At 29.0% G+C, this 24,125-nt stretch overlaps 2 protein-coding genes across 4 annotated transcripts in view; both read left to right on the forward strand.

The window, feature by feature from the left end:
• Nucleotides 1–6,048: 6,048 nt before the first annotated feature.
• LOC141534693 (uncharacterized) lies at nt 6,049–7,379 on the forward strand. Of its 2 annotated transcripts, none has more exons than XR_012480457.1 (2): nt 6,049–7,030; nt 7,149–7,379. XR_012480457.1 is itself a non-coding variant. In XM_074254225.1 (2 exons), the coding sequence occupies exon 1, from the start codon at nt 6,051–6,053 to the stop codon at nt 6,789–6,791; it is 741 nt and encodes a 246-aa protein (XP_074110326.1). In that variant the 5' UTR covers nt 6,049–6,050; the 3' UTR covers nt 6,792–6,793; nt 7,149–7,379. The 2 variants fall into 2 exon arrangements, 1 of the variants encoding a protein (XP_074110326.1); XM_074254225.1 differs by having other exon boundaries at nt 6,049–6,793.
• A 9,411-nt stretch (nt 7,380–16,790) lies between these two features.
• The window catches only part of Sona (sol narae metalloprotease), a 53,700-nt gene continuing 46,365 nt past the window's right edge, over nt 16,791–24,125 (forward strand). For both annotated transcript variants that reach the window (XM_074253735.1, XM_074253720.1), the window contains exons 1-2: nt 16,791–17,472; nt 22,296–22,395. The gene's annotated coding sequence lies outside the window, so the exon portion shown is untranslated. The remainder of the gene's footprint in view (nt 17,473–22,295; nt 22,396–24,125) is intronic.

The raw sequence follows: 24,125 nt of genomic DNA on the forward strand, positions 1-24,125 counted from the left end.
TAGAATGTTTTTAACAAATAAATTACAGCAAAAAAAAATTCCATCAAGAAGCTCTAAAAAATTATAACTGCAATTTTAAAAACAAATTTTCTAGACTTAGTTCTTCTATATTAAAATTTACCTTAAAATTTTTTTCCTATTTAATAATTTTAATAAAATACGTCTCCCGAAGAAACAATTATATTTCTCCAAAAAATTTATTTATTTATTATCAATTTTTAAATAATCAATTGCTGCAATAAAAATATTAATTGCTTACGCTTGATTATTATTTTTATTATTGTATTATTTATTTTCCAAGTGATTCAATATTCTTTTACGTAATCATAGATATTTTGTACTCAAAGTTATTTCCTCGTTGATTTTATAATTTTACTTTATAAATAAAATATATTTAAGTCTAATAAATTTATCGACACTAAAAACCAAACATTTTCTATTTTTATATTTACTCAATAAATTATATCTGGTATATTAAAAATTACGAATAGTAACTTGTGTAATAAGCAATAAAAAAATCAGCGTATTAATTTTTAATGTTTAACAAATTCAGATATAAAGATTTCAAAGTGATATTGAACTTCTATGAATTACAATAACGGAATTAATTTCTATGAAGTTAAGACGTAACACAAAAGAAAGGTTTTATTAATATACAAGAGAAAGAAGTTGAAAGTTAGACGCTGTAATTTTATGTAGTTCGTCCGAAGAATTTTACTTTTAAGCTAACTTACTTTATATCACTACACGCCCATTTTACTTTTTTCTTTCTATGTATCATATCATATATAACAACAAAAATAGTAAAGTAAGTTTAAAGAGATTTTAAAAATCAAAACAAAGGGTGTTTATGGTCACTTAAATTATATAATTATCACGATGATAAATAGTAACGAAAGTAATTGTGTTAATAATAATAAAGGTAAAAAAATGGTAATACGATTCGTGAGGAAGTTAAGAATTGAAACTCAATATTATTATACATTAAATTGAAACGTGTTTACTTTTCTCCGGTGTTACTGTTCTCGCTTCATGAATTATTGTGACGCAAGAAACTGGAGAAAGAGATCTGTAAGAGTAAATTCATCTATTCATCCATTTAATTTCTAATTTCAATGCTACACCGTTTTTTTAAATTTATTTTCAATGATGATGCTAATTTTATCTCCGTCAAACAATATATTCTAAATCAATTTGACTCATTTTTATTTATTAAGAGATCATTGATCATTTATAAAGATATATATTTTTTAAGAAGACTTATTTAGTTTCAATTATGGTTCTAACTAGACATTTCGATTTAAGCTCCATGAGACGTTAAAAAAATTAATATTATCAATTATTAACAAGGTATCATTTTCATCGATTAAAATGGATCAACATGAATCATAAAAATTTTTTTTTAATAAATTAATAATTAATTAAAAGATTAATAAGTAAAAAATGTAAAACAATTTAAATTTTATTTAAAATTTCAACTAGCATTTGAAAAAATAAATTTATTGATCTTGTCATTAGATTGATTGTTACGTAACATCACTTTAGCCGGTATCAGGCTCTTAGACACCCTCATGGGTGACACCTTTTAAATAATGATGATAATATTATTATTTTTTTAAGTAAAATAAAATTAAAAATAAAATACACTAAAGATGATGGGTGACTCTGATTATTTTAACGGATCCACAGTGATAAATTGGCACCGGTTTTCATAATTTAATATAAATACGGATTTACCGATTGCAACATATATATGTATACCTACTTAAATACACGGTTAAGTCTCGAAACTTCCGTAATTTCTCAGAATTCTCAATGATCTTTATTTTACAATAGCTTTTAATGTAATTTATTTTTATGAATGTAAATTAAAAAAAAAAAATTGATTCAATTTTTCTAAAATATTAAAATTTAATTTTTACATCAAGTTAATTAAAAATGTTATATTAATTATTAAAACCTCTAGTTATATATTTATAACTTTTAAACAAATGAAAAATTTATTTATTTATTTTAATCGAATAAAAAATTTAATTCGAGGATTTAATCAATTAAAATTTGTCAATCTGTAATTTTTTTACTAACAATAGAGTATTAAATTAATTAATAAATATTTCCATCAACTTTATCCTTCATTAAACTGAACTCGAATTTACTTTAACAATGTTCCTTCAGCATTCAGCATACCAATCGCGATCAGACACTCCTCTGTACTAATTATAATTCCACGTGGTAATTTTAAAAAAAGACTCGCGATTATCTTAACAAATCCAAAGTATTAATTACGCAAAACATTTCACGGTGACAGCAAACGTAAAATTATTTTTAAAAAATCTGGCAATCGATAAACCGGCATTTATGAATCCATTCATCCAAATAATCGCATTTGACACTAAAATAAATAATCATTTTTTACTTGCACTAGATTATTTTATTTTATAATCATAATTAATCCCATGAGTCACCTCAGCTCAAAGCAAAATAATAAATGACTTATTGATACCAAATTATCAATAACTAAAATGATTTAATTTAAATGAGAAATGAATAATAGCTCAGAGAGCATGCAGTAACAATTGATCGTTCAATCGTGAACTAATTACGTTGCGTAATTAGTCGAGTACGGTATAATACGGTATATCGAGTAACAGCCGAGTACCTCCTGTTGTTGTGTTTAGATCTGAGAGTTTATATTTTAGAAAATTTAATACTAACTACCTTTCACAATGCCCGCCTCTGATTATTTCAAATCGTGGTTTGTATCCGTGCATTTTGTATTTATTACTAAATATATATCTCTATATATTTATAAACCATAAGTTTTATGGGACCGGGATACATTTATATATAATATCTAATGTATATTATTTAGTTTTATTTATAATTTATTATAATAATCGTTATCATTATTATTATTGTGTCTATATATGAACTACATAAGTATATAGATCACGATTTAAGCATTTACTGATTTACATCTGCTTAAATGTTCTCGTAAATCAACAATACATTCTTGATAAATCATTACTCTTTCCTTTTAAAGCCGCATTATCAAAATAACTTTTATTTTTTCGGCACTCAGGAATTTACTGATTTTATCGTTGAATATAAATTTCATTCTAATGTGGAATTATTATAAATATCAGTGAGAAAAAAAGGGAAATTAGCCCACCTATTTTTGAAATGTCAGATCATTGGAAAAAATTAAAAGAAAAAATTTATTTTCATTTTTTGTACTCAAACGAAAAATCACACTTTTTAAAAATATTATATTTTTGAAATAGATTCTTATTTTGAACTCAACGTTTTATTGTAAAAAAAATTCAAATTTTAGCGTGATATTGTCTTGATAAAACGGCCACTGTTTATGATATCAACTTGTTAGTTGATATTAAATAAAGAATCAGAAAACAATCTTTACTGATCGTAACAAATTAAAAATAATTGAAATAATATTTTTATTGACTCACCAAACTGCTCATCCAAACATTCAGCTTCCTTGACAGATAAATGCTGGAACAATCCATGTTGAGAATCCAAATCTTGGTCTGAAAAAAGACAAATTATTTAGAATACTTCATTTTCAAGTATTTCATATTTTAACTGAGAGATTAAAAAAAAAAAAAAAGAATGAAGGAAACGACTTTTTCTATTTTGAACTCAACGTTTTATTTAAACGCTTCAAAAAGGAAGTGCAGTTCTAACTCTGTTTTTATGACCTCAGACCCTTGGGTCACACAAAGGACTCTTTCTTTTATGAAGCTCAACACTCTATCCTCATAGAGTTGTATATTTTTTTTTATCAGCTAAAAAAATTTGTAATTTCAAGTATTGGAGTAGAGGTTTAGACCTACTTGTAAAATTTTTTCTTTAAGAAATAGTAAGTGACGACCCTCTCAACCGTAAGGACGCATCTCAGAACGCAATCTATACTAATAAATACTGCATATTTTATGTTTTAGTAAAATTAAATTGTTTAATTACAATTTTTTTATCAGTGTGGGTAGAACAAATCAATATAATAAATTAATTTAAGATATTTGGATAAATAATTCAAATAAAATAGAGCTGATGAATTTTTTTGTGTTCAAAGTGATTTTTTTGGGAAAAAAATTACGAGGAACTTTAAAAAAATAAATTTTTTTCCAAAAAAACTAAAAAGAAATACCAACAACACGTGGTGTTCCCAAGCGGTCACCCATCCAAGTACTAACCACGCTCAATGCTGCTTAACTTCGGTGATCGGACGAGAACCTTTTTTTTGTTTTTGTATAAGTTTATTTATTAAATAAGATATTATTTGTACAATATTTACAATGTTGCACTTATAATTTATTCATTTTTGTAGCTCCTGCTTAAGTTTAAGCTTAATCTAACATTTTATTTTACACTAAGTTGTTATCTTATTATCTAATGTTTTGTATTTTAAGTTTCGAGTACAGTATTATCGCAAAAGCAGTAGTAATTGACTTTGATACAGGAAAATTTGTGCAAAAACCTGTGGTTGGGAATTTCTCCAGACATATGTCTGCATGCTGCTTGGCGGTTAGCATTTATATCTGTTGTTTAGGTATCTGTATTATTAAATATATCATATAATTTTTGGTATGGTAGTTTATGCTTAAGGGGCACACCTAGTGTGAAATTTCGAAAAAGTCGATTTTTTTTTTTTTCCATATTTCGGTAGATTACATCTTTAAAAATAACATTAAAATTTCAAATCGATATCTCAAATAGTTTTTGAGTTATAACATTTTAAAGAGCAGCCGCTCGGCAGCTAGAGTGTCATTAGCTGCGAGACGTACCTGAAGTATTGTTCAGAGTCTACTGTCTCTTCCAGCCCCTATAACACGATTCCAGTTTCTATTGTTGGCTCTCAGGTATACAAAAATATATCATTATAATAATTTCTAGAAATTTCTAGAAATTTTTCGTTTACTGCCACGTAAATTATTTTCGGAGCCAGACACATTTAGTTTCATTGTGATCGTTGTATCGAGCGCATCATAATTTTACACGTGCTATTTTCTTGAAAATGAGTGATCAATCTTCATATTCAAATAAAAAAGGAACTCACAATGTTCCTAAGCATCGATCAATTGCGAAAAAACGCAAGTTTACCGGAAATAGATTTACATTTGAGCAATCTACTGCGAATACCAGTACGTCCGCAGAAAAGTTATTACAAAATAATGACAATAATGTTGTGATTGACCCATCTCATGGATATTGTATTTTGCAATTTTTATCAGTTTTTAGTGCAATTAATAATTTAGTGGTGTGTAAAACCTGTCAAAAAAAGTTACTTTCAATCAAGCAAGTTCAAGAGGCCTAGGGTTCAAAATTGCTATTATTTGTGAATGTGGCAATTCGTATATTAATTCTGGACCAATGATTAATAACGCCTTTGAAATAAATAAACGTATTGTTGCTGTGATGCGTCTATTGGGCATTGGAATAAATGGGATAAATTTTTTCTGTGGATTAATGGATTTAGCATGCAAATTTTACGACCAAACTTTTGCGGGATGTTTTACGAATTTACAGATTGCAGCCGAAACTGTTTGTAAGCTCAGTATGCAGCAAGCTATAAATGAAGAAAAAGAGCTTACATTAAAGAAAGAAAATTCGGAGACAAATTTGACTGTTAGCGGCGATGGTACCTGGAAAAAACGTGGCCATACTTCCCGTTTTGGAGTAGTTACGCTGGCAGGAAAATACAGCAAGAAAATTCTTGATTCATGCGTAAAATCTACATATTGTCAGAGTTGTGTTTTTGGAAGAAAAAAAAAAGATAGCGAACCTGAAGATTATGAGGAATGGCTATCATTACACGATGAAGAATGTGATGCCAATCATAAAGGATCTGCCTCAAAAATGGAAGTGGATAGTGTAAAAGACATGTTTGGTCGTTCCATTAGTAAATATGGTGTAAAATATACCCGCTATATTGGTGATGGTGATAGCGCTACCCACAAAGGACTTATAGATTTCAATCCTTATGATATTCCTGTTGCTAAATTGGAATGCTATCTACATGTGAAAAAAGAATGGGAACACGTTGCCGAAGTGTAAAGAACATTAATAAGAAATTAGGAGGAAAAAGTAAAACATCACAAAAGTTAACTGTAAATTTTATAAATAAACTCCAAAAATATTATGGTTTAGCAATTATGAGGAATCAAGATAATGTAGATGAAATGTATAAAGCAATCTGGGCAACATTTTATCATTTCTGTTCAACTGACAAAAACCCAAATCATAAAAATTGTCCAGAAGGCGCTGAAAGTTGGTGCGCTTATCGCCGCGCGGAAGCTGAAGGAATCACTAGTACATTTAAACACGATTACCTCCCACTGGATCCAGAAGTACAAGAAGCTATAAAACCTATTTATGAAGACTTATCTCGATATGAATTGCTTGATAGATGTAAAGGTAACAATACGCAAAACAACAATGAAAGCTACAACGGTTTACTTTGGCACTTTTCACCCAAGCATCTTCATAATGGCTTCAAAACTATTGAATTGTCAAATAATTTTGCAACTGCAATATTTAATGACGGTTATTCGTCAATTTTGAAGATATTCAATGTAATGGAAGTGATAATTGGACCTGCAGCAAGAGATTTTGCGGCTCTTAAGGACGACACGAGAATACGAATCGCTGATTATCGCCAAAGGGCTTCTTCAAAAGAAGGTCGATCATCTCGAAGAAAAGCTTCTTCAGCTGAACAAGCCCTTTTCGAAGAAGAGGAAGGTGTATTATATGGCCCTGGAATAGCAGATTAGCTGTAAATATGATTTTAAACCACTTATAACAGTGGAAACGATCATTTTATCTTTAAACGCGTTTTTCTCGAAACAGCATTTTCCGAATTTGCTGCAGTGATTACTCAAAAACAAATGATCCGATCACTATCGAATTTTTTTTACATGTTCTATATATAGTTCTCCGTACAATGACCTATCGATTTTTTGATCTGATCAAAAATCGAATTTTCGCAGGCCACAAACGACCAAAATTTTAGGTAAAATTCGACTATTTTTTTTAAAACGCCGCCATATTGTCAATTTTTGATTTTTTTTTTTATCGTAGGTCATTGTACAGACAATATTATCTAGTTTAACGAGATATTTTTTTTTTAGATTTCATCCACGGAGAAGGCCGGAATCACTGCAGCAGTGAAGGACCTTTTTTTTTTCGCGCCGTTAGAGATCGACGATAACTTAAAAAATATTTAATTTTTTTCTTCAAAAATTTCATTATGTATTCTTAAAACATGTATAAATATATTCTTAAAATTTTAAAATAATTGATAAAGTATTTTTTTTAATAAAAATTCCCAAAAATCACGTTTTTTTTAGGCCGTTACACTAGGTGTGCCCCTTAAACGTATGAGGTATATTATATTTTCTGATTTTAGTGATATTTTTAGTCAAGTTGTTGTTATTTAAATGTTTTTCATAAAAGGTGTTAGCTAGTTTGAAGATATAATCTTTTATTAACATCATATCAGCAGTGTTGTGCATATTACTTATTCTAGCATATCTATTTTCTGAGAGAATGAGTCTAAGGCACTTATTTTGGTATCTTTGGAGTAGTGATAAGTTGGTTGGAAATGCACCACACCACACTGGAGCTGCATAAGTTAGGATAGGTCTAAGAATCATTGTATAAATTAGCTTTTTAGTTTTAATTGATAGTGTAGAGCCCTTAACCATGAGAGGATACACTTTTTTCTGTACAGTGAAGGCTTTTTTAATTGCTTGCTTGATGTGAGTCTGATACGTCAGTTTGGGATCTAGATGAACGCCTAGGTATTTGACAGTATTTGTTGGTTCTATGCTGTGGCTGTATACTTTTATTGGCTGTATTATTCTCGTGTTATTTGCCTTCTTGGCAAAGGTTATCACTTCAGTCTTGGATGCATTTAGGGAAATTTTCCATTTGGTATAGAATTTTTCTAGTATGTTAATGTGCACCTGCAGTTGTTTGGCAGCGGTGATGGCACTGAATGAGTGTGCATAAATGGCTGTGTCATCAGCAAATAGTGCTGTACTTGTTTTAGGAAAGGTAGGTATATCATTGAGATAAATATTGAATAGTATAGGACCAATAACAGAGCCTTGCGGTACACCAGCTTTGATTTTCCTTTTGGTTGATATTGTACCATTAACAGAGACAGCAAAGTGCCTGTCAGATAGATATGAATGAATAAGTTTAATGATTGTCGGTGGGTAATCGTACTTTATCAGTTTATAAATTAGTCCATCTATCCACACTCTATCAAATGCTTTTTCAATGTCAAGTAGTAACAAGGTTGTTACTAGGTTTTTGTTGAAGTTAACTGAGATATCGTTCACTATTCTCGTAACTTGCTGTACTGTGCTGTGTTTACTTCTGAATCCAAACTGATGATCTGCAAGGATATTATTGGTTTTATCATGTTGAATGAGTCTCTGAAGAATGACTTTTTCGTATACTTTACTCATCGTTGGGAGAAGGCTGATTGGGCGATGGCTGCTTGGGTCAGTGCTTACTTTGCCAGGTTTTTTAATTGGCATAATTTGTCCAGTTTTCCACTGCTGTGGAAAGTAGAATAGTTTAATGGAGTTATTTATTATATATGTGAGTTGTACAAGTGCTTTACGAGATAAGTTTTTGAAGACTATGTTCTGTATTGTATCTTGCCCTGGTGCTTTTGTAGAAGGCAATTTCCTGATTATAGTCGACAGTTCTCGTGGTGATGTTATAAATTTGTCCCAGTTCTCATTGTTGGTTTTTTCTAGGTACTCCTGTACCTGTTTTATCATTCCTTCTTGCTCAGTTGTATTATTAACTAGATCTATGTTGTGAACTTGTTCAAATTGATCTGCTAACATATTAGCTTTATCGTAGTCAGTGAACGCTTCAGCTCCATTTTTTACCAGCGATGGGATGTTATTGTCTTCCATTTTTAATACTTTAGTCATTCTCCACAGTGAGTTGTCACTAGGATTCAGCTTTTTAGTTTGTCAGACCATTCTTCATTTCTGTGATTAATTATAGCTGTTCTTATTTGATGAGTGAGTCTTGTTACTTCAGCTTTATCTTTGTTTTGCCTAGACCGCTGCCAGATTTTCCTGAGATGATTTCTTTGCTTGATCATTCGCAATATGCAATATGGTAATTTATCTTGCAGATTTTTAAAAGTTGTTTTTGGAATATTTTTATCCATGCTGCTGCAGATGTCTGAGGTAAATTTTAGTATTGTGTTATCTAATTCATCATTTGTTTTAATTGTTGATGTAAGGATTGTTTTTTGGTCAAGATGTTTTCTAAAGGTATCCCAGTCCGCTTTTTTGTAGTTAAAGGCTGTTTTCTGAGCGTAGTTTCTTTCTTGTGATCCTAGTTCAAGTACAACCGGTGTATGATCTGAGTTGAGTTCATGCAATACTGTCATATCTGATATTTGGCTGACGTTTTTATTTATAGCAATGTCTATTATAGTGGGAGGGACGAGAACCGGTTTTTTCAGCATGATATGGTCGTTGACATTTGTAGTAGGCAATTCGTTTCAATATAAGGTTGTCAATAAATAAAAAGATTTAAATCTTTGAAAAAAACTTTTTTGGAGCGCTGAATTAATCTATTTTTTTAATTTTTAAAAATTATTTCGTCGTTAAAGATTTTTTTTCCTGGGTTAAGTTAATTTTTTTAATAGTATGAGTAAAACTAATCAATTAAAAAAAATTTTATTTGATTTTTGCGCACACAAAAAAATTACCTTGGATCAAAAAGAGAAATTCTTGAAGTTATTTATTAGAAGAATTTTCTAAGCTCAATACTTTTCCTCCCGAATCAAGTTTGTTATTGTATCAGCGTACATATATTAGATTGATTTATATGATACAATGTATATATTTACGAATCAAATAAATTTAATAGTTTGAAAAATATTTTACGTAAGTTTTTCAATATGTCCGGTTTTGAACTGACAGTAAATAAATTATTTAATATATATTTAATCGAACTTGTATTGAAGGCCATGAAAGCCCAATACAAGCCTGTACTTAACTAGTTTAATATAAATACCTTTGATTTGTAGGTGTTAATTTATCAATTTGTTTTACTTTAAAAAGTATAAAATATTGTTATAATGTATTATCATGAATAAATAAATTTATTTAATAGATAACAAAATCGACTGTTGCAACTTTAATGTCAAGAAAAAAAATTTATTATAAATTAAATAATAAAAGTTGAATAACAAATTTTTTATAATTTATGTAATCTCAACGATATTAAACTAATAATTTTGTTTCTATAAAAAATTCGTCTAAAGATAAAAATTTTCCTGGATGCGGTTGTCAGAGAATGCAAAAAAAAATAAGTTTATCTTAATATAACTATATCACGGTTTTTATGAAATCATTAAAAAGCTTGAATTACGGATGCACGGGAATTTATTTATAAAAAATAAATAATTAAATTATTGTAAACAATGTATAAATATATAGCATTTAAAAAATTCCAGCCACACTGTTTTTATTTTATTATAATTTCTCTGCATGTGTTAATTCGCGATAATTGTTCTAACCAATGGGGACCTTGAATCGTGAAAATTAAATCCATGATTTCTGATCATTATCGCCATAATTCTCATCCTCTTTCCTTCTCCATTGATCAACATCAAAGTCACTAAAATAATGACTTATTCATTTATTTTTTTACTATGCAGTTTTCTCCAGTAAAATAGTTAATATTCCATTTGACCATTTATCTACTCTAAAATCAATAACAACCTCGGAGCTAGATAATATTTCAGACGATAATTATAATCTGAGTGAGATGTTATTTACAACTTGATAATAAAATTACACTACCATAGACGGCTATACAATTTTTTTTTCATCCGCAAGTAATTTCTTTTTTTGTTTGAAAATTTATTCGTAATTTAAATCATTGTTGTAACCCCTAAAAAATTAGAATTTAAACAAAAAATTTTTTTTTGTCGTAAAAAATCCACAAATCATCATTTTTGATATTGCATTTTTTTTTTAGTATGCAAAAAAATACTTTTATTAAAATTTTTTCCAAAATTAATTGCAAAATATTTGACAGTTTTCTTTAAATAAAAGTACAAAAAAATGATATCAAGATTAAAAAAATTTTCTATAAATTTTAAAATTAATTTTTGACCCACCCAAATAATTAATCTTCCATTATTAAAAAAGCTTTTACATGATAACCATCAATCCTAATCACAATCTACGCCTGAACAATAATAATAAGATTTCACTCAGATTTCTCACCATCATCATTATCATCTCCACCATCAAAGAATTTTATTAATCAATATTTCTCTGTAAATCTGAATTTCCTTCAACTCAATAAAAAACAAGATACTCTTCCATATATCTGTACGATTTATCTTCTCTAAAACGAAAAAAAAAAAAAATTAACCTGCTCACATCTAAATAAATAACACATTCCTGATCCATTAAAACATAAAATTATATTATATTATACTAGATTATAAGCTTCCGGTGGATTTAGCGTACATTTGATGCATAACACTTCCCTAAACATAACAGTCTCGGAATTTGTTAATACGGCACATGAACATGTAATAAACGTCAGTGATACAAAGCATAAAAAAAGCCAACGCCGATTTCACTTTTAGCCATGCAAACTCTTAACGATCTCCTCATTATCATCCTCATTACTATACACGATAAAAGCAAGCTTTGTAACAACAAAAATAAAATAATTAATTATTCCTAAAAAAAAACCACCCTAAAAAATTGACCCGCGTCCTCGAAAGCCCGACAAAAGCCGAGCCGAACAAAAGACCAAGAGACACCTCGAGTGTCCGTAATGCCCATAAATATGATATATATTAGTGATAATAGTAGTTTAAATATCGGTTGTTAAATAAAAGCTTAGGCTGGTTTTTAAAAGTCCAGCTCATGCTCGCGGCTATTGGCTCAGGAGTCAGGAGCGTGCAAGTTAACACAGAAAATTAGGAGCAAGCCGTTCGTTGTCCCCTTTCTCTTGCCAAGCCGAGCGTGCTATAAAATACTTTCGCTCTCGTACCGATCTAGACTTGAATGTATACAATATATACACTCACACACTTAATAAATACATCAATACAAGTTTGTATGGTATATAAATCCACGATACAGACAAATTCAAGAGCGTGTTGGTAAATAATGTATACAAAGAGTAACAGTGCAATATTGTACGTATTTTTTGTCTAAGACGGCAAAATGGAAAAACCGGAAAACCAAACGTTCGAGTTTTAGAGAATTAATATAAGCCGCGCCTTGTCTTTGCTGAACTGATACAATATGCATCGAGACAAAGGCTCAATAGAGACCGAGTTTAACTTTAAGATAAATAAACAGAGATAGACTGCTCAGAAACATGTAATTTATAAATGTTTAAGTCATTCGTCGATAATTTTCACTTTTAAATGTAAACTACTAACTCCATGCTCGACAATGCGCTGGTTATGTTTTTATTGTTTTATTATAGGTCGCCAGGTTGACCTATGACCTGTCCTTTTTAAAAGCTGGACGGGTTAACGACCAAGCTTTATGTTATTCTTATTCTCATTAGTAATGCAGTTGATTTGTATAAAGAATTAAATTATTTTTGTATTGCTTGAACTATGATATTGAATTGTTAGTACAGAGCGCTCCGCTAGGTGGCTTCTGAGCGAAAACTTCTCGAGTCAACGACGTGCGAAAGAGTGAATATATTCGATTTCAATTACTACGGCAGATTGAGGCAATTGTCAAACATTTATTTGTTTTGCTTTTTATCTTAAGTTACTCGTCTTTGTCTTCTGGTTGTTTTATAATATAACTTCAAAATGTTGTTGGACAATAAAATAGTTTACGTAACACTCATTGTAATTGCAGTACTTTACATTTTTTTTGGGTTAGTATACTTTATTGTAACCTTTTTTCCGTTTGCACCGGAAAATATGGATGATTAGAGTAAATTATTATTTTTAATTGATTGGGAAGAGGTCGACAATATTTTATCAATGTAAGAATTATTATTAACCTGCAGTCACTTTTATAAGTGACTGCCGAGAATTCAAAAATCAATAAAAACTTTTGTAGGGTTATTGTGATGTTTTTCATCATAATATATTTAATTTACACAAATAATAAATTTCTTGGACCAAGAAAATTTACATTCCAGTCAAGATTTTTTTTGTTTCAGTGTAAATATTTTTTAAATTATTTTGCTATTATAATAAAAAATATCGACAATTTAACACTGTATAAAAATTAATTTTGAAACAAATATCTCTTTCACAAAATTCATTTTTTTTAATTACGCTGATAAAAATTTTTGTAAATTTAGTAAAAATTTTTGGTAAAAAAAATAATTTTTTTTAACAATGTATATGTCATAGATTACATTTCAAATTTTCTACAAAAAAAATTCAAAGTCATCTTCAGAGAACTCTAACAAATCTGTTAGCATCACTACTCATAATAGAGAGTGGAAGATAATTTCATTTTCTTCTCTTAGCTTGAGTTCACTTGTCCATATTTGTTATGCGTCCGGTTTAGTACTTCCGCTTGGTATTACTTGTGTGCAGTTCTGATACCGGTAATAGCGATCTAATACTTGTACTTGTAGAACTGCTACCAGCATTAATGTCCGATGCCAGTCTGGGTAGTCGTTGATAATTATTGTTATTATGGAAGTAAATGCCGTTGTTTTTGATAATTTAATGGGAGAGTTTACGGCCGCGATTCTAATTCCTATGCCACTTAGATTAAATTTATTTGTTTATGGCAATATTACGTTTATTGAATTGACGGTACGGCTGACTAACTATTTGTACATGGTTTTAGTTTTATTATAAATTTATGCAGGAAATGATATGGCTCATTGAAAGCACCCGTAAATAAAGCTTAGACAGATCAAGTAAAGACTATTTTTCTCCCCAGTTTGATTTGTTTTTTAGAAATGCCCGCGGTTGCGGTTTTGGTAATAAATTCTTATTCTTTTAATTTCTATTTATTTGGTATGCAGACGCCGACATTTAAGTGATTAGATTGAGGCTATTAATTATTATCAACGATTAATGAGTAATTATTTTTTATTTATTGTCCTGAGGAATAACGCTGAGAAAATATTTTTTGTTTGTTTCAAATAGGAAGTGCGTAATGTTGAAATTTATTACCCTGTTGTGTCAATTTTTTCAATTGTCCCATTAATGGAAGTTTTTATTTTTGGTAAATAACACAAGGTCAGTTTTTGAATGCACAGGTGTGTAATCTTAATCTACGATTTTTGTACTTATGGAGACAATTTGAAATATTGTTTGGAATATCAAATTAAACGCCTCATAAGGTGATAAATCATTAAATCAAACGTCATAAGTTTGGGGACTCGCAGCAGTCAGCATGGCGTGTCAATAAATAAAAATCCGTATATAAAAAGATCTCTCGGGTGGACGTCTTCAGTTTCGACGTTAAATTTTGCTCGGTTGGACTCTAACATTTGCACTGTGCCTGGTGAAAAAAGTTAATCCACTGTTTTTGTTGTACTTTTTGTTCTCTGCGATTGGACCCGGTTAATAATATATTAAGATAATAATTTAATAACACAAGAAAATAAAGATTTAAAATATTCAACGGACAAAATCTACGCGCGATGGAGCTAACAAGTAGGTTGATTATTTATTTTTATTTCTAACTGGAATGCTCGCTGCTCTTTATGATGAAGATGTTACTCTAGAAAGGACTTTAATGTCCTGATCAAAAGGAGACTGGTTTTATGGGTTATTTAAATGTTCAAATTATGTTATATATATTCGATATAGTAGATGAATAAAAATTTTGTAATATTATTTATTTCTTAATCGACTTGGATGTTTTCTTCATCTTTTAAAAATTTTTAAGAACATTCTTTTTATTTGAAAGTAACATTGAAATTTTTTGAAGCTTCAATGTTTTTTTTTATAAAATTATACAATTTTATCATGAAATTTTAAGAGCTAAGTTCATCAAAAATAGAATAACAAAAAAAAATTTTTTTTTTAAATGTCTATTTTTTCATTTTTTCGAAAACTATTTTTTTTTCTCGGAAAATTAACAGTTAAAAAAAAAATTTTTATTTTTTACATTCATTGATTTTTCATGAACTTAAAAAAAAAAATTATGGAATTTTTGGGAAAAAAATTCTAAATATCATGGACCGTAAAACAAAAAAATTCGATCGAATTAATCAATTTAAAGGAGTAATAAATTAAATTGTTTATTTTTCAAAAATAATTTCTCAACTTTTTATTAAAAAAAGAAAAAAAAATTCTTACCCCTACAAAAAATCTTTCCCAAGCAAATAAATAATTCCGAAAGTAATGACAAGCTAATTAAATCCTTGAAAAACCCAGTGAATTCTGTTAACCCCTTACAACCTTAATTTCCCACCAAATAAATAACCCCTGCCTCAGGCACCTCAGTGCTCGTTTTTCAGCATAATAGCGCAAATAAATCGCAAGTCAATGGAATCTTATCTGAGCAATTTAGTTGGATTTTGACCCACAAGAAGCTAGTTAACAGTTGCTGCTGCAAAAGTGGTAAATCACGTCGCTATAATAGTGCCCTTGTTTTGTTCTCTTAGTATCGGACCTTGTACCTCATTCAGCGGTCCCGTCTCCATCTCCATCTCTGACTCCTGTCTCGTTCTTTCACCCATACCAACTTACACTCCACCACTTAAATATTAGCATTAACTCGGCCCCAGAAGGACACCGCAACAAAAACGCGACAAAAAGCTAACCCGACAATTTTTAGAATTCTTACCGTTCCTTCACTCTCTACTAAACTCGACGCACTCTCAAAATCAGTCTCACCTGCCCCACCACCCAGCATCAGTCCAACTGGCAATACACAATTAACAATTGAAACGCAGCAATATCCTCTGAATTGCGTCAGCAATTTGAAATCTGGTGGACCCCAACTATTTTGCTGGATAAAAATATGCCGTATAAAACAGCACGGGTGAACAAATGCTGCTTTTCTCGCTAGCCCGTACTTATATCTTAGCTTTCCCAATATTTCGAAACAATAACTTATTAATTATTATCCTTAAATGCATTACCCGGCCATAAATAACGATGTATCATTACTCACAGTGCCCATGCCGTGCTTAAGCTCATACTTATACTTATTAGTTAGTTGTATTACATAAAAAATAATCAGGTATCAGAACTGTCAAAGACGTTAAAAATTAATCAGTAGCCATAAATGTCCGTCGAATAAAATAATTATTTAAATATAAGCGTAAGTATTTATCTAAAGAGGGAATCCACGATCCATGATCCACGGATCGACGATAACTTTCCCGATTTTGAAATTACCGGTAATAGTCTTAGTCTCTCCCTCTTTTTATCCACATTCACATGTGTGTACTGATGGTGTTATTGAAGTAGTAGACACATACAGCAGGTAGATGGTATAAAATATTATATATAATATATAATGTATAATGTATAATGTATAATGTATAATGAAAAGGTAAAAGAAGAAGCCGAATGGAAGTAAAGTCCCAAAGAGAAGGTAGTATACAGTCAAAGTCGATGACGATGATTGTGATAGTGATTGTGATTGTGATGGTGTTTGTCGTCTAAGACGCTCTGTGGTGTGGAGGCACCAACGAGGTGGTGGAGGTAAAAAGTGGTGGTAATTTAAAAAGTGGTGGAAAGAGAGTAGGCGAAACTGACAGGCTTCTCTGCGGGTATACAAACACCATGTTACAATCGCGATCACGGAGTTTGTAGTCAAGCATAAGCCGCGAGTCGCAAGCCCGGAGTAGTTGTTGTCCCCACTTTTTATCATTTTTTATTATTATTTTTGATCGTTTTAGAAGCATTACTGGTTAAAATTTGAACATTATTATTGTCATTATTATTGCTTCTTCTTTGGGCCTGTTCTTGGATCGGCAACAACTTCTCTGAGTATCAAGTCGGTTGTCCTCAGTTGGCCCGAGTCTGCTCACGCGTTCGCACTGACTACTTTTAGTTTTGAAATTTATTATTTTTATTTTTTGGACTTTTAAACTTTGAACTTTAAATTTTGAATTTATATTTGAAAAAAAAATTTTTTTTTTTTAATTTGTGCTCGAATTTTTATTTTTTTGATATTCAGTTGTTTGGAGTATTAAGCACGTGGTTGCGCGAAAATGCCGAGAGTGAGCGTACGCCGACAGTACTATTCAACGGGAGTTTATTCGCGTGAATAGTGAACACGAGGAAGAGAAATAGTGCCGGAAGAAAACAGTGAATTTGTCAAGAGGAAAAATTATTTAAATTTATTGTATTTAAACTTTCAATCGTTTGTCGACTCGAGAATGTTTTTCGTGATCGAGTGATTAAAGAGGAAAATAATAATTAAAAAAAAAATATATTAATAATAATAATAATAAAAATAATAATTGTTATCTACTGGAAATGTAAGAACACAATTGAAAAAAATTATTTCTTCTAAGGAAATTTTTTTTGACAAGAATTTAAAAAAAATTTTCAAGTTTTATAAATTTCGCTTTTTAATTAGAAAAAAAATGTTTTTTTTTAATTTTTGATTTTTTTAATTTTCAAATTTCAAAGTTTATCTAAAAAAATTTTTTTTTCAAAAAATTCCTGTCAAAAAATTTTTTTCTGAAAAATTAAAAAAAAATTTCTTTAAATTAAAACTAGTAAATATTTATTGATAGTAGACGATGTATGTAGAGCGCATAGGTACACAAGCTTTTACGTAATCCCTTCGTCCCACGAATGAGTTGTGGTCACGAATGAGAAATGTCTATTTATATTTGTTTGTCAAGATTGCTGTTATAGTTGTTACAGTTGCTATTGTTGTAATCGGTATAGGTAAACGGTTTTTATTTAAATAAGTAAAGGCGCGTACCGAGCCGTAACGTGTTCCGCGAATAGGGTGGAGAATGAGAGCAAAGGAAAATCATTGAAAGTTACACATTATATTATATTATTTGTTTAGATTTAAAGTAAACTCTAATGTAAGTAAATGTAAAATAGATATAATATAATATAATAATAGGAGTAGTAGCAATAGCAATGGGAGTGTAGAGTATAGAGTAAAGAGTGTAATGTATGTAAGTTAAAAAACTTATATGGACAACGTGGTAAGGAGTAATCATGACATGGATAATTTATCGCGATTGATGCTTCCATAATAATTTATAATGCACGGCATATATCCTTAACTTTTTAAATCGGATCGACTTTGGTATTTTCTAATCTCTATGTTTTCACTCTAACTCTAATGACACATATGTCTGCATATCTTATTAGTTATTAGTATTGGTATTAGAGATAACGACTAGGGAATAATAAGAGCAACTTTACTTTTTTTTTCTTTTCGTAATTCTTATGTGTGATTGAATTTACTTTCGGATTGGTTTTTAAGGAGGTTTTTGTTGTAAGATGGTAGATATAGTGAGAACTCAAAGTTTTAATTTATTCAGGTGAGAGGAAAATTCAATGAGTTGAATAGCTTGTTTATAAAATCGTGGAATAACTTTTTTTTTTATGGTGTATTAAAATTTTTGTTGTTAGGTTTTGATTTTTTATCAACTTCACTTTAATAAAATTAAATTAAATATTCAATAATTCATTTATTTTTATTGACAAATTACGTAACATCAGAAAAAAATTTTTTTTTCTAGTTAATTATTTTTTATAAATTTATTGCACTTGTTTTCAAATGATTTTACTTTAAATTAAAAAAAAAAAAAACTACTGAGAAATTGAATTAATTAATTTAATTTGCTAAAAAGTTTTAAGACTGAGAGTAAAAGTATAATAAATTATTGTGGCAATAAATCAATCTAGATTGAATTAATAAATCTATTAACAAAAAAAAAAAAAAAAAAAATATGTAATGTTTTTGATAAAGAATCTAAACGACTAATTACTGAAAAAAATGAATTTCACCAGCGCAGAGTTTATTAAAATAAACTCGTGGAAAGTAATTAATATTTTCAGCAAAGTAAATTATCAAGTAGGTTAATCAGCCGGTAGATGAATATCGACATAGCTCGAGTTAATTTATAAATTTTTCCTCAAATAGTTTAATGAAATAACGTTTAACAGTAACCTCGAGTTATTAATCAGATAAATCAATCGAGCACAAATAAATACCGGTAATCGATGAAAATAAAAAATAAAAAAAAATTGCATGTTAATGCGGCAATAAAATGATATTTTAAATGTTTAAATAAAAATAATTACTTAATTTCTCAACAAGTTGATTCTTGATGATGTAGAAATCGATTAATATTTTTTAAGCAAACTAATTATTTAATTACCGATATTTGATGGGTTTTAAATTAACACGCCAGTAATGAGATATAATCAATTTTTTTTTAAACTTGTAAGAATTATTTTAATTTCTACTTTCAAAAAAGATTTTTTTTTCTCTTTAATATTTAATTTTTTTTTTTTTGCCAAGAATCAAATTAAAAATTCAACCAAAGATTTATCAATTTTTAAAAATTCCAACCATCAACGTATCCTAAGAAAACAATCTCCATTACAAATTACATAACAAATCAGGTTGCAATAAATATTAAGAAAAAAAGTCCATGACATTCGATCGAATGAATTCGCGAGTCGCAAGTTTCCATGGAAATCCAGTCGAGTATCTCGTGTCTTCAACGTTTAGTCGGTATTGGTTTATTCTACAATCTCACTAGGCATCATGTCAGCAAACATATGTACTTGCCGGAGTGATACAACAAACAACTCGAGTTCACTTAAGTTGAGTTTAGTTTATATTAATTTATTTAAGCCCGCAATGGGACTGAGTTTAATGCAATTCTTGAGGATAGGAGCGACGATAGAGAAATCATTCGAGTTTCTAGGCCGACAACAAGAGTACACTCACTATGGAAGTCATACACTCGATAATAATAACCATAATAATGATAATGATATACATGAGACACACTACATTCTACACCAGACTGAAGTTTTTTTTATCTCCACTCTAGGTCATGAGTTTCAGTTTCATTTCTTTAAATCGGACGAGATCCTCAGGCAAATCTCACTTTTGATTAATCGCACGCATGCATATATTTTTATTGTTTATATTTTATTTTTCTTAATGATACCGCCGGAACTTGATGGTAAATTTATATGAATATAAATAAAAATCTAAATGCATAAACATAGTCGCGTGAAGAAGAAAACTTGTAGTTAAAGAGGAGGTTAAATTTCACTAGGATACGTGTGAGGATTTTTACCCGACAGCTGAAGGAATTTGCGGACTTTCTGTTTTTATATTAAATTATTTATAAATATACTGCCGATATTTCTCATATCGTAGAAGTGTCTACGTCAGATCGGATCTCGGATCGGTTAGATTTTATGTTACGATTTTATGGGAGATATAACCCGATTGTGCTACACTTTATTAAATTTATAACGTGCTTGTTTTCTTATCTATGCTTGCTTGTGAATTAAAGTAAAAGGATTAAATGAAAAAATAACTAAAAGTTTTATTTAGGAGCTAAGATCAAATGTGCGACTTCCGGATTCATGCATTATATTATATTAATCGCTGAAATAAAATTTCTCCGGATTGTATTTTTCTTACTACGGGTAAGGTGAGTTAGATTATGCCAGCTAGGTTTTATATTATGTACCCATTCGGTTAACTTCTATTCGATAGATTTCACTTAACTTAACTCGGCTGTTACAATGTACTGTGCTAACTGACATTTAAATAATTTCGTGCTCCACTTAATTTAGTACAAGTACTTTAAAATTTGATTCGGCTTTGTCATTTTTCCGCGATTGTTTCATTAAATTTTATACATTATTCTGTATTATATTTTTGAAAGTTTTTATGTCGAGTAATTGGATAATATCATAATAGGCGTAGATTTATAAGCTATAAATTAATTTTGATGGACTTATACGCTCGAAGAAGTATTTGGGATTCGGTTGTGACTGAGAAGAAATTTTGTTTCGGTAATTAAAAATTGTTTCATAAGATTTTTTTTAACTGGTTTGTTGTGAAATTTTTTTCTCTTAATATTTTGGATTTTAGAAATTTTTTGTCTTTAAAATTTTTTTTTTTTTATTTAATTTGAGATTAGCTTTTTAATTTAAAATTTTAGTAATTTTTAAAAAAATTTACTTGAATAATGATTAATATGAAAACTTGTTAATTAAATTTTCCATTTTATTCATAAAAAAAAAATTAAAAAAAAAAAAAACGTTTACAGATACAAATAAAAAAAATTTCTCAACAGTTTATAATCATTTAAAATTCTATCAAACTTGATCAGCCAATAATTATAATAAATTCCAAAATAAATTCCAAAGTGTTAAATGATCATTAGACAAATTAACTATCAAGTAAACACTACAATTTGTTTACAATTCGGAAAAAAACTAATGAGATTTTGCGCCAGAAATCCTTCTGACCACTAATTAAATGATAAAACGCATCGCACTGAAGATTATACTCAAAGTTTAGTGATTCAGTCGAGTAAAGACGTCTCGAGAAAAAAAATATTTAAAAATGATTATCTGAATGTTTCATTAGCATTTAAATAACCGTGATATCGTTTCGAAACGTCTGAGATTTCTTTCAACAAATCATTGACGGAGAAACTTGGTCATTTCCGCTCTGTTCTCAGTTCACTATAGTTCTCCTGTCCAAAAGTACCGAGTACCGTGATAATTATACACCGCGTTGTATTATTTTATCCTTTGCTCTCTATCTCTATCTCTGTTTCTATTTAGCACTACTCGATTTATTTAACTTACTTATCGATTTTCCTTTCAACATTTTCTCGTAATTGCTATTTACAATCAATACAACGTCATTATAATCAATTCTCACTCTATTCAATTGCTATTTTTGTCTTGCCAAAGAATTTTTAATTAATTATCATTTATTCATTGTTATCATTATCTATTCTATGCGGTGATTTATCTCACATTTTATTTTATTATTGATACTTAAATATCATATGACGCACGGGTTCAAGTGACGCTCCAAAAGTTATTGCACAAATAAAATTGTCACCCGTGAAATAAAATTTTATTGTTTAAATCGTATTTCTTAAAACAAAATTGAAGTAAACGATTTCATCATTTGTTTATTTTCCGGACTTTGAATAAAATAATTGTTGCTGTTTTTTTTTTTTTTTTTTTAATACAATTACTGCCAGATTAGCGAATATAAACGTGTGTGACAATAATAAAGAAAAATAATAATAATATTAAGCAAATATAATTGAAGGATGCCGAGTTATTTGGCCACAGTTACGATGGAAACATGAAGACCAAACAGGATCGTTCATCTGATCAGCAATATTGTACATTAACCATCTATAAATGACGTAAGTCCCTTTTGACAAAATTTACATAAATATTTCATATACGTATACATAATACATGTAAATATATATATTAAGAGTAATAATAATGATAATGTGTAAGGTTGGTATAATCATGAATGAGCTGACGTAATAATGATCGTCAATTAGGATCCCCGTAATCGGATCGTAAGTTACTTAACAGCAGTAACTGTTCAAAAGTATATAAATATGTTTTATGTGTAATATGTTTATTGAAAATTTTTAAATATATATGAGTGTAATAATTAACAATTAGCGGTTCGTTAATCGATATGTTTTTGAATTAATTATTAATTTAATATGGAAATAATTTTTATTATTATTTATTTATTTTTATTTAATTTTTGATTTTTGGAGAACTTTGAAGTTTAATTGACAAGGTAAATGCTGTCGTTATTTATTCGCTTTGTCAAGAAACAAAGACACTCTTTGTAAACTGAGCACGTACTCGGGAGAAACGGATAAGAATAAGAAGTTTTAGCTGTGAGGAGTCCCGAGTTGCAAGTACGCCGAAAATATTAATATAGGAGAAAATTTTTTTATATTAGATGAAATCGTGACTCTTTATTTTATTTTATTTCATTTCTCTCAGACTTGGAAATTTTTTTCGATTTGAATTTTGTGATGTGGAGTATGTATATATTAGACTTTTTTTTTCGTTGAAGAGAAAAGTGAAATTATTAAATTTTAGGGAAAATGTTACACTACAATGTGAATACCTGTAAATTGACACACATATTTTTTGTGCAATAGAAATGAAACGGCGTAAAGAAAGAGATCTATCTAATGTGGGCTGATAGGCGAATGGTTTAAAAAACAATTGTTTCTCGGGACTTTTTATTGACTTATTCGTAAACTATGTCACTAGATTAGTCACAATAAAATACAAAGCAATTTAATTAAAAAAAAAATTAATCTTGTCAGGACACTGATAGAATAATTAATTTGGTTGAACAGAAAAAAATTTGAACCAAGAGAATAATTTTTAAATTTATTAAAAAAAAAAAAAAAAAAATTTAACTGTTTTAAAAAACGAAAAAATTAGTAATGTATCTAATTCTATACTTTTATTCTGCAAATTATCAGTAATAAAAAACGAAAAAAATTCCTAAAAAAATTAGCCATCCCACAAACTAATAACCGAGTAAAATATCTATTTCTCACCAACGTGCAAATTAAAACATTAAAAAGCACCTGACAGCTCAATTACAAAATTACTTAACATATCCGAAAAGCGTGAGACCAACTCCGCGATAATTTACAGTTTTTTTTCTACAATATTAAGTTACCTATCACTGTTAAAACTAATAATCGCTCGTAAATACTTGAATAAATATTTATAGTTCTGACTAATAACTACTATTTACAAACAACTGAAAAAACTTTAATAAACTAGCATTAAATTATGACAAAAAAAAGCAATTTCTAACTGAAACTCCAACACTACACGCAATTGATATCATAAAAAAAATAATTACATAAAAAATAAAAAGCTGCTACTAATAAAATCTTACATGATAAAAATAATTATATTACCTAAATAAATACAAGAGATTTAAAATGGCAATCAGCCAAAGTGAAAGCCCATAAAATACATACATACATATAAATAAATGTATATATATGTATATATTTCTACTCTCGGCTGATCTATTTCTCACGATGGGTTTTGGAACGATTAAAATTTTAAATACAAATCCGTAAAAATTAGA

This window comes from Cotesia typhae, unplaced genomic scaffold (assembly GCF_013202065.1).
Source record: "Cotesia typhae breed Kobodo isofemale line unplaced genomic scaffold, CoteBio_Ctyphae contig_123, whole genome shotgun sequence".
In the NCBI taxonomy this organism is placed as follows: domain Eukaryota; kingdom Metazoa; phylum Arthropoda; class Insecta; order Hymenoptera; family Braconidae; genus Cotesia; species Cotesia typhae.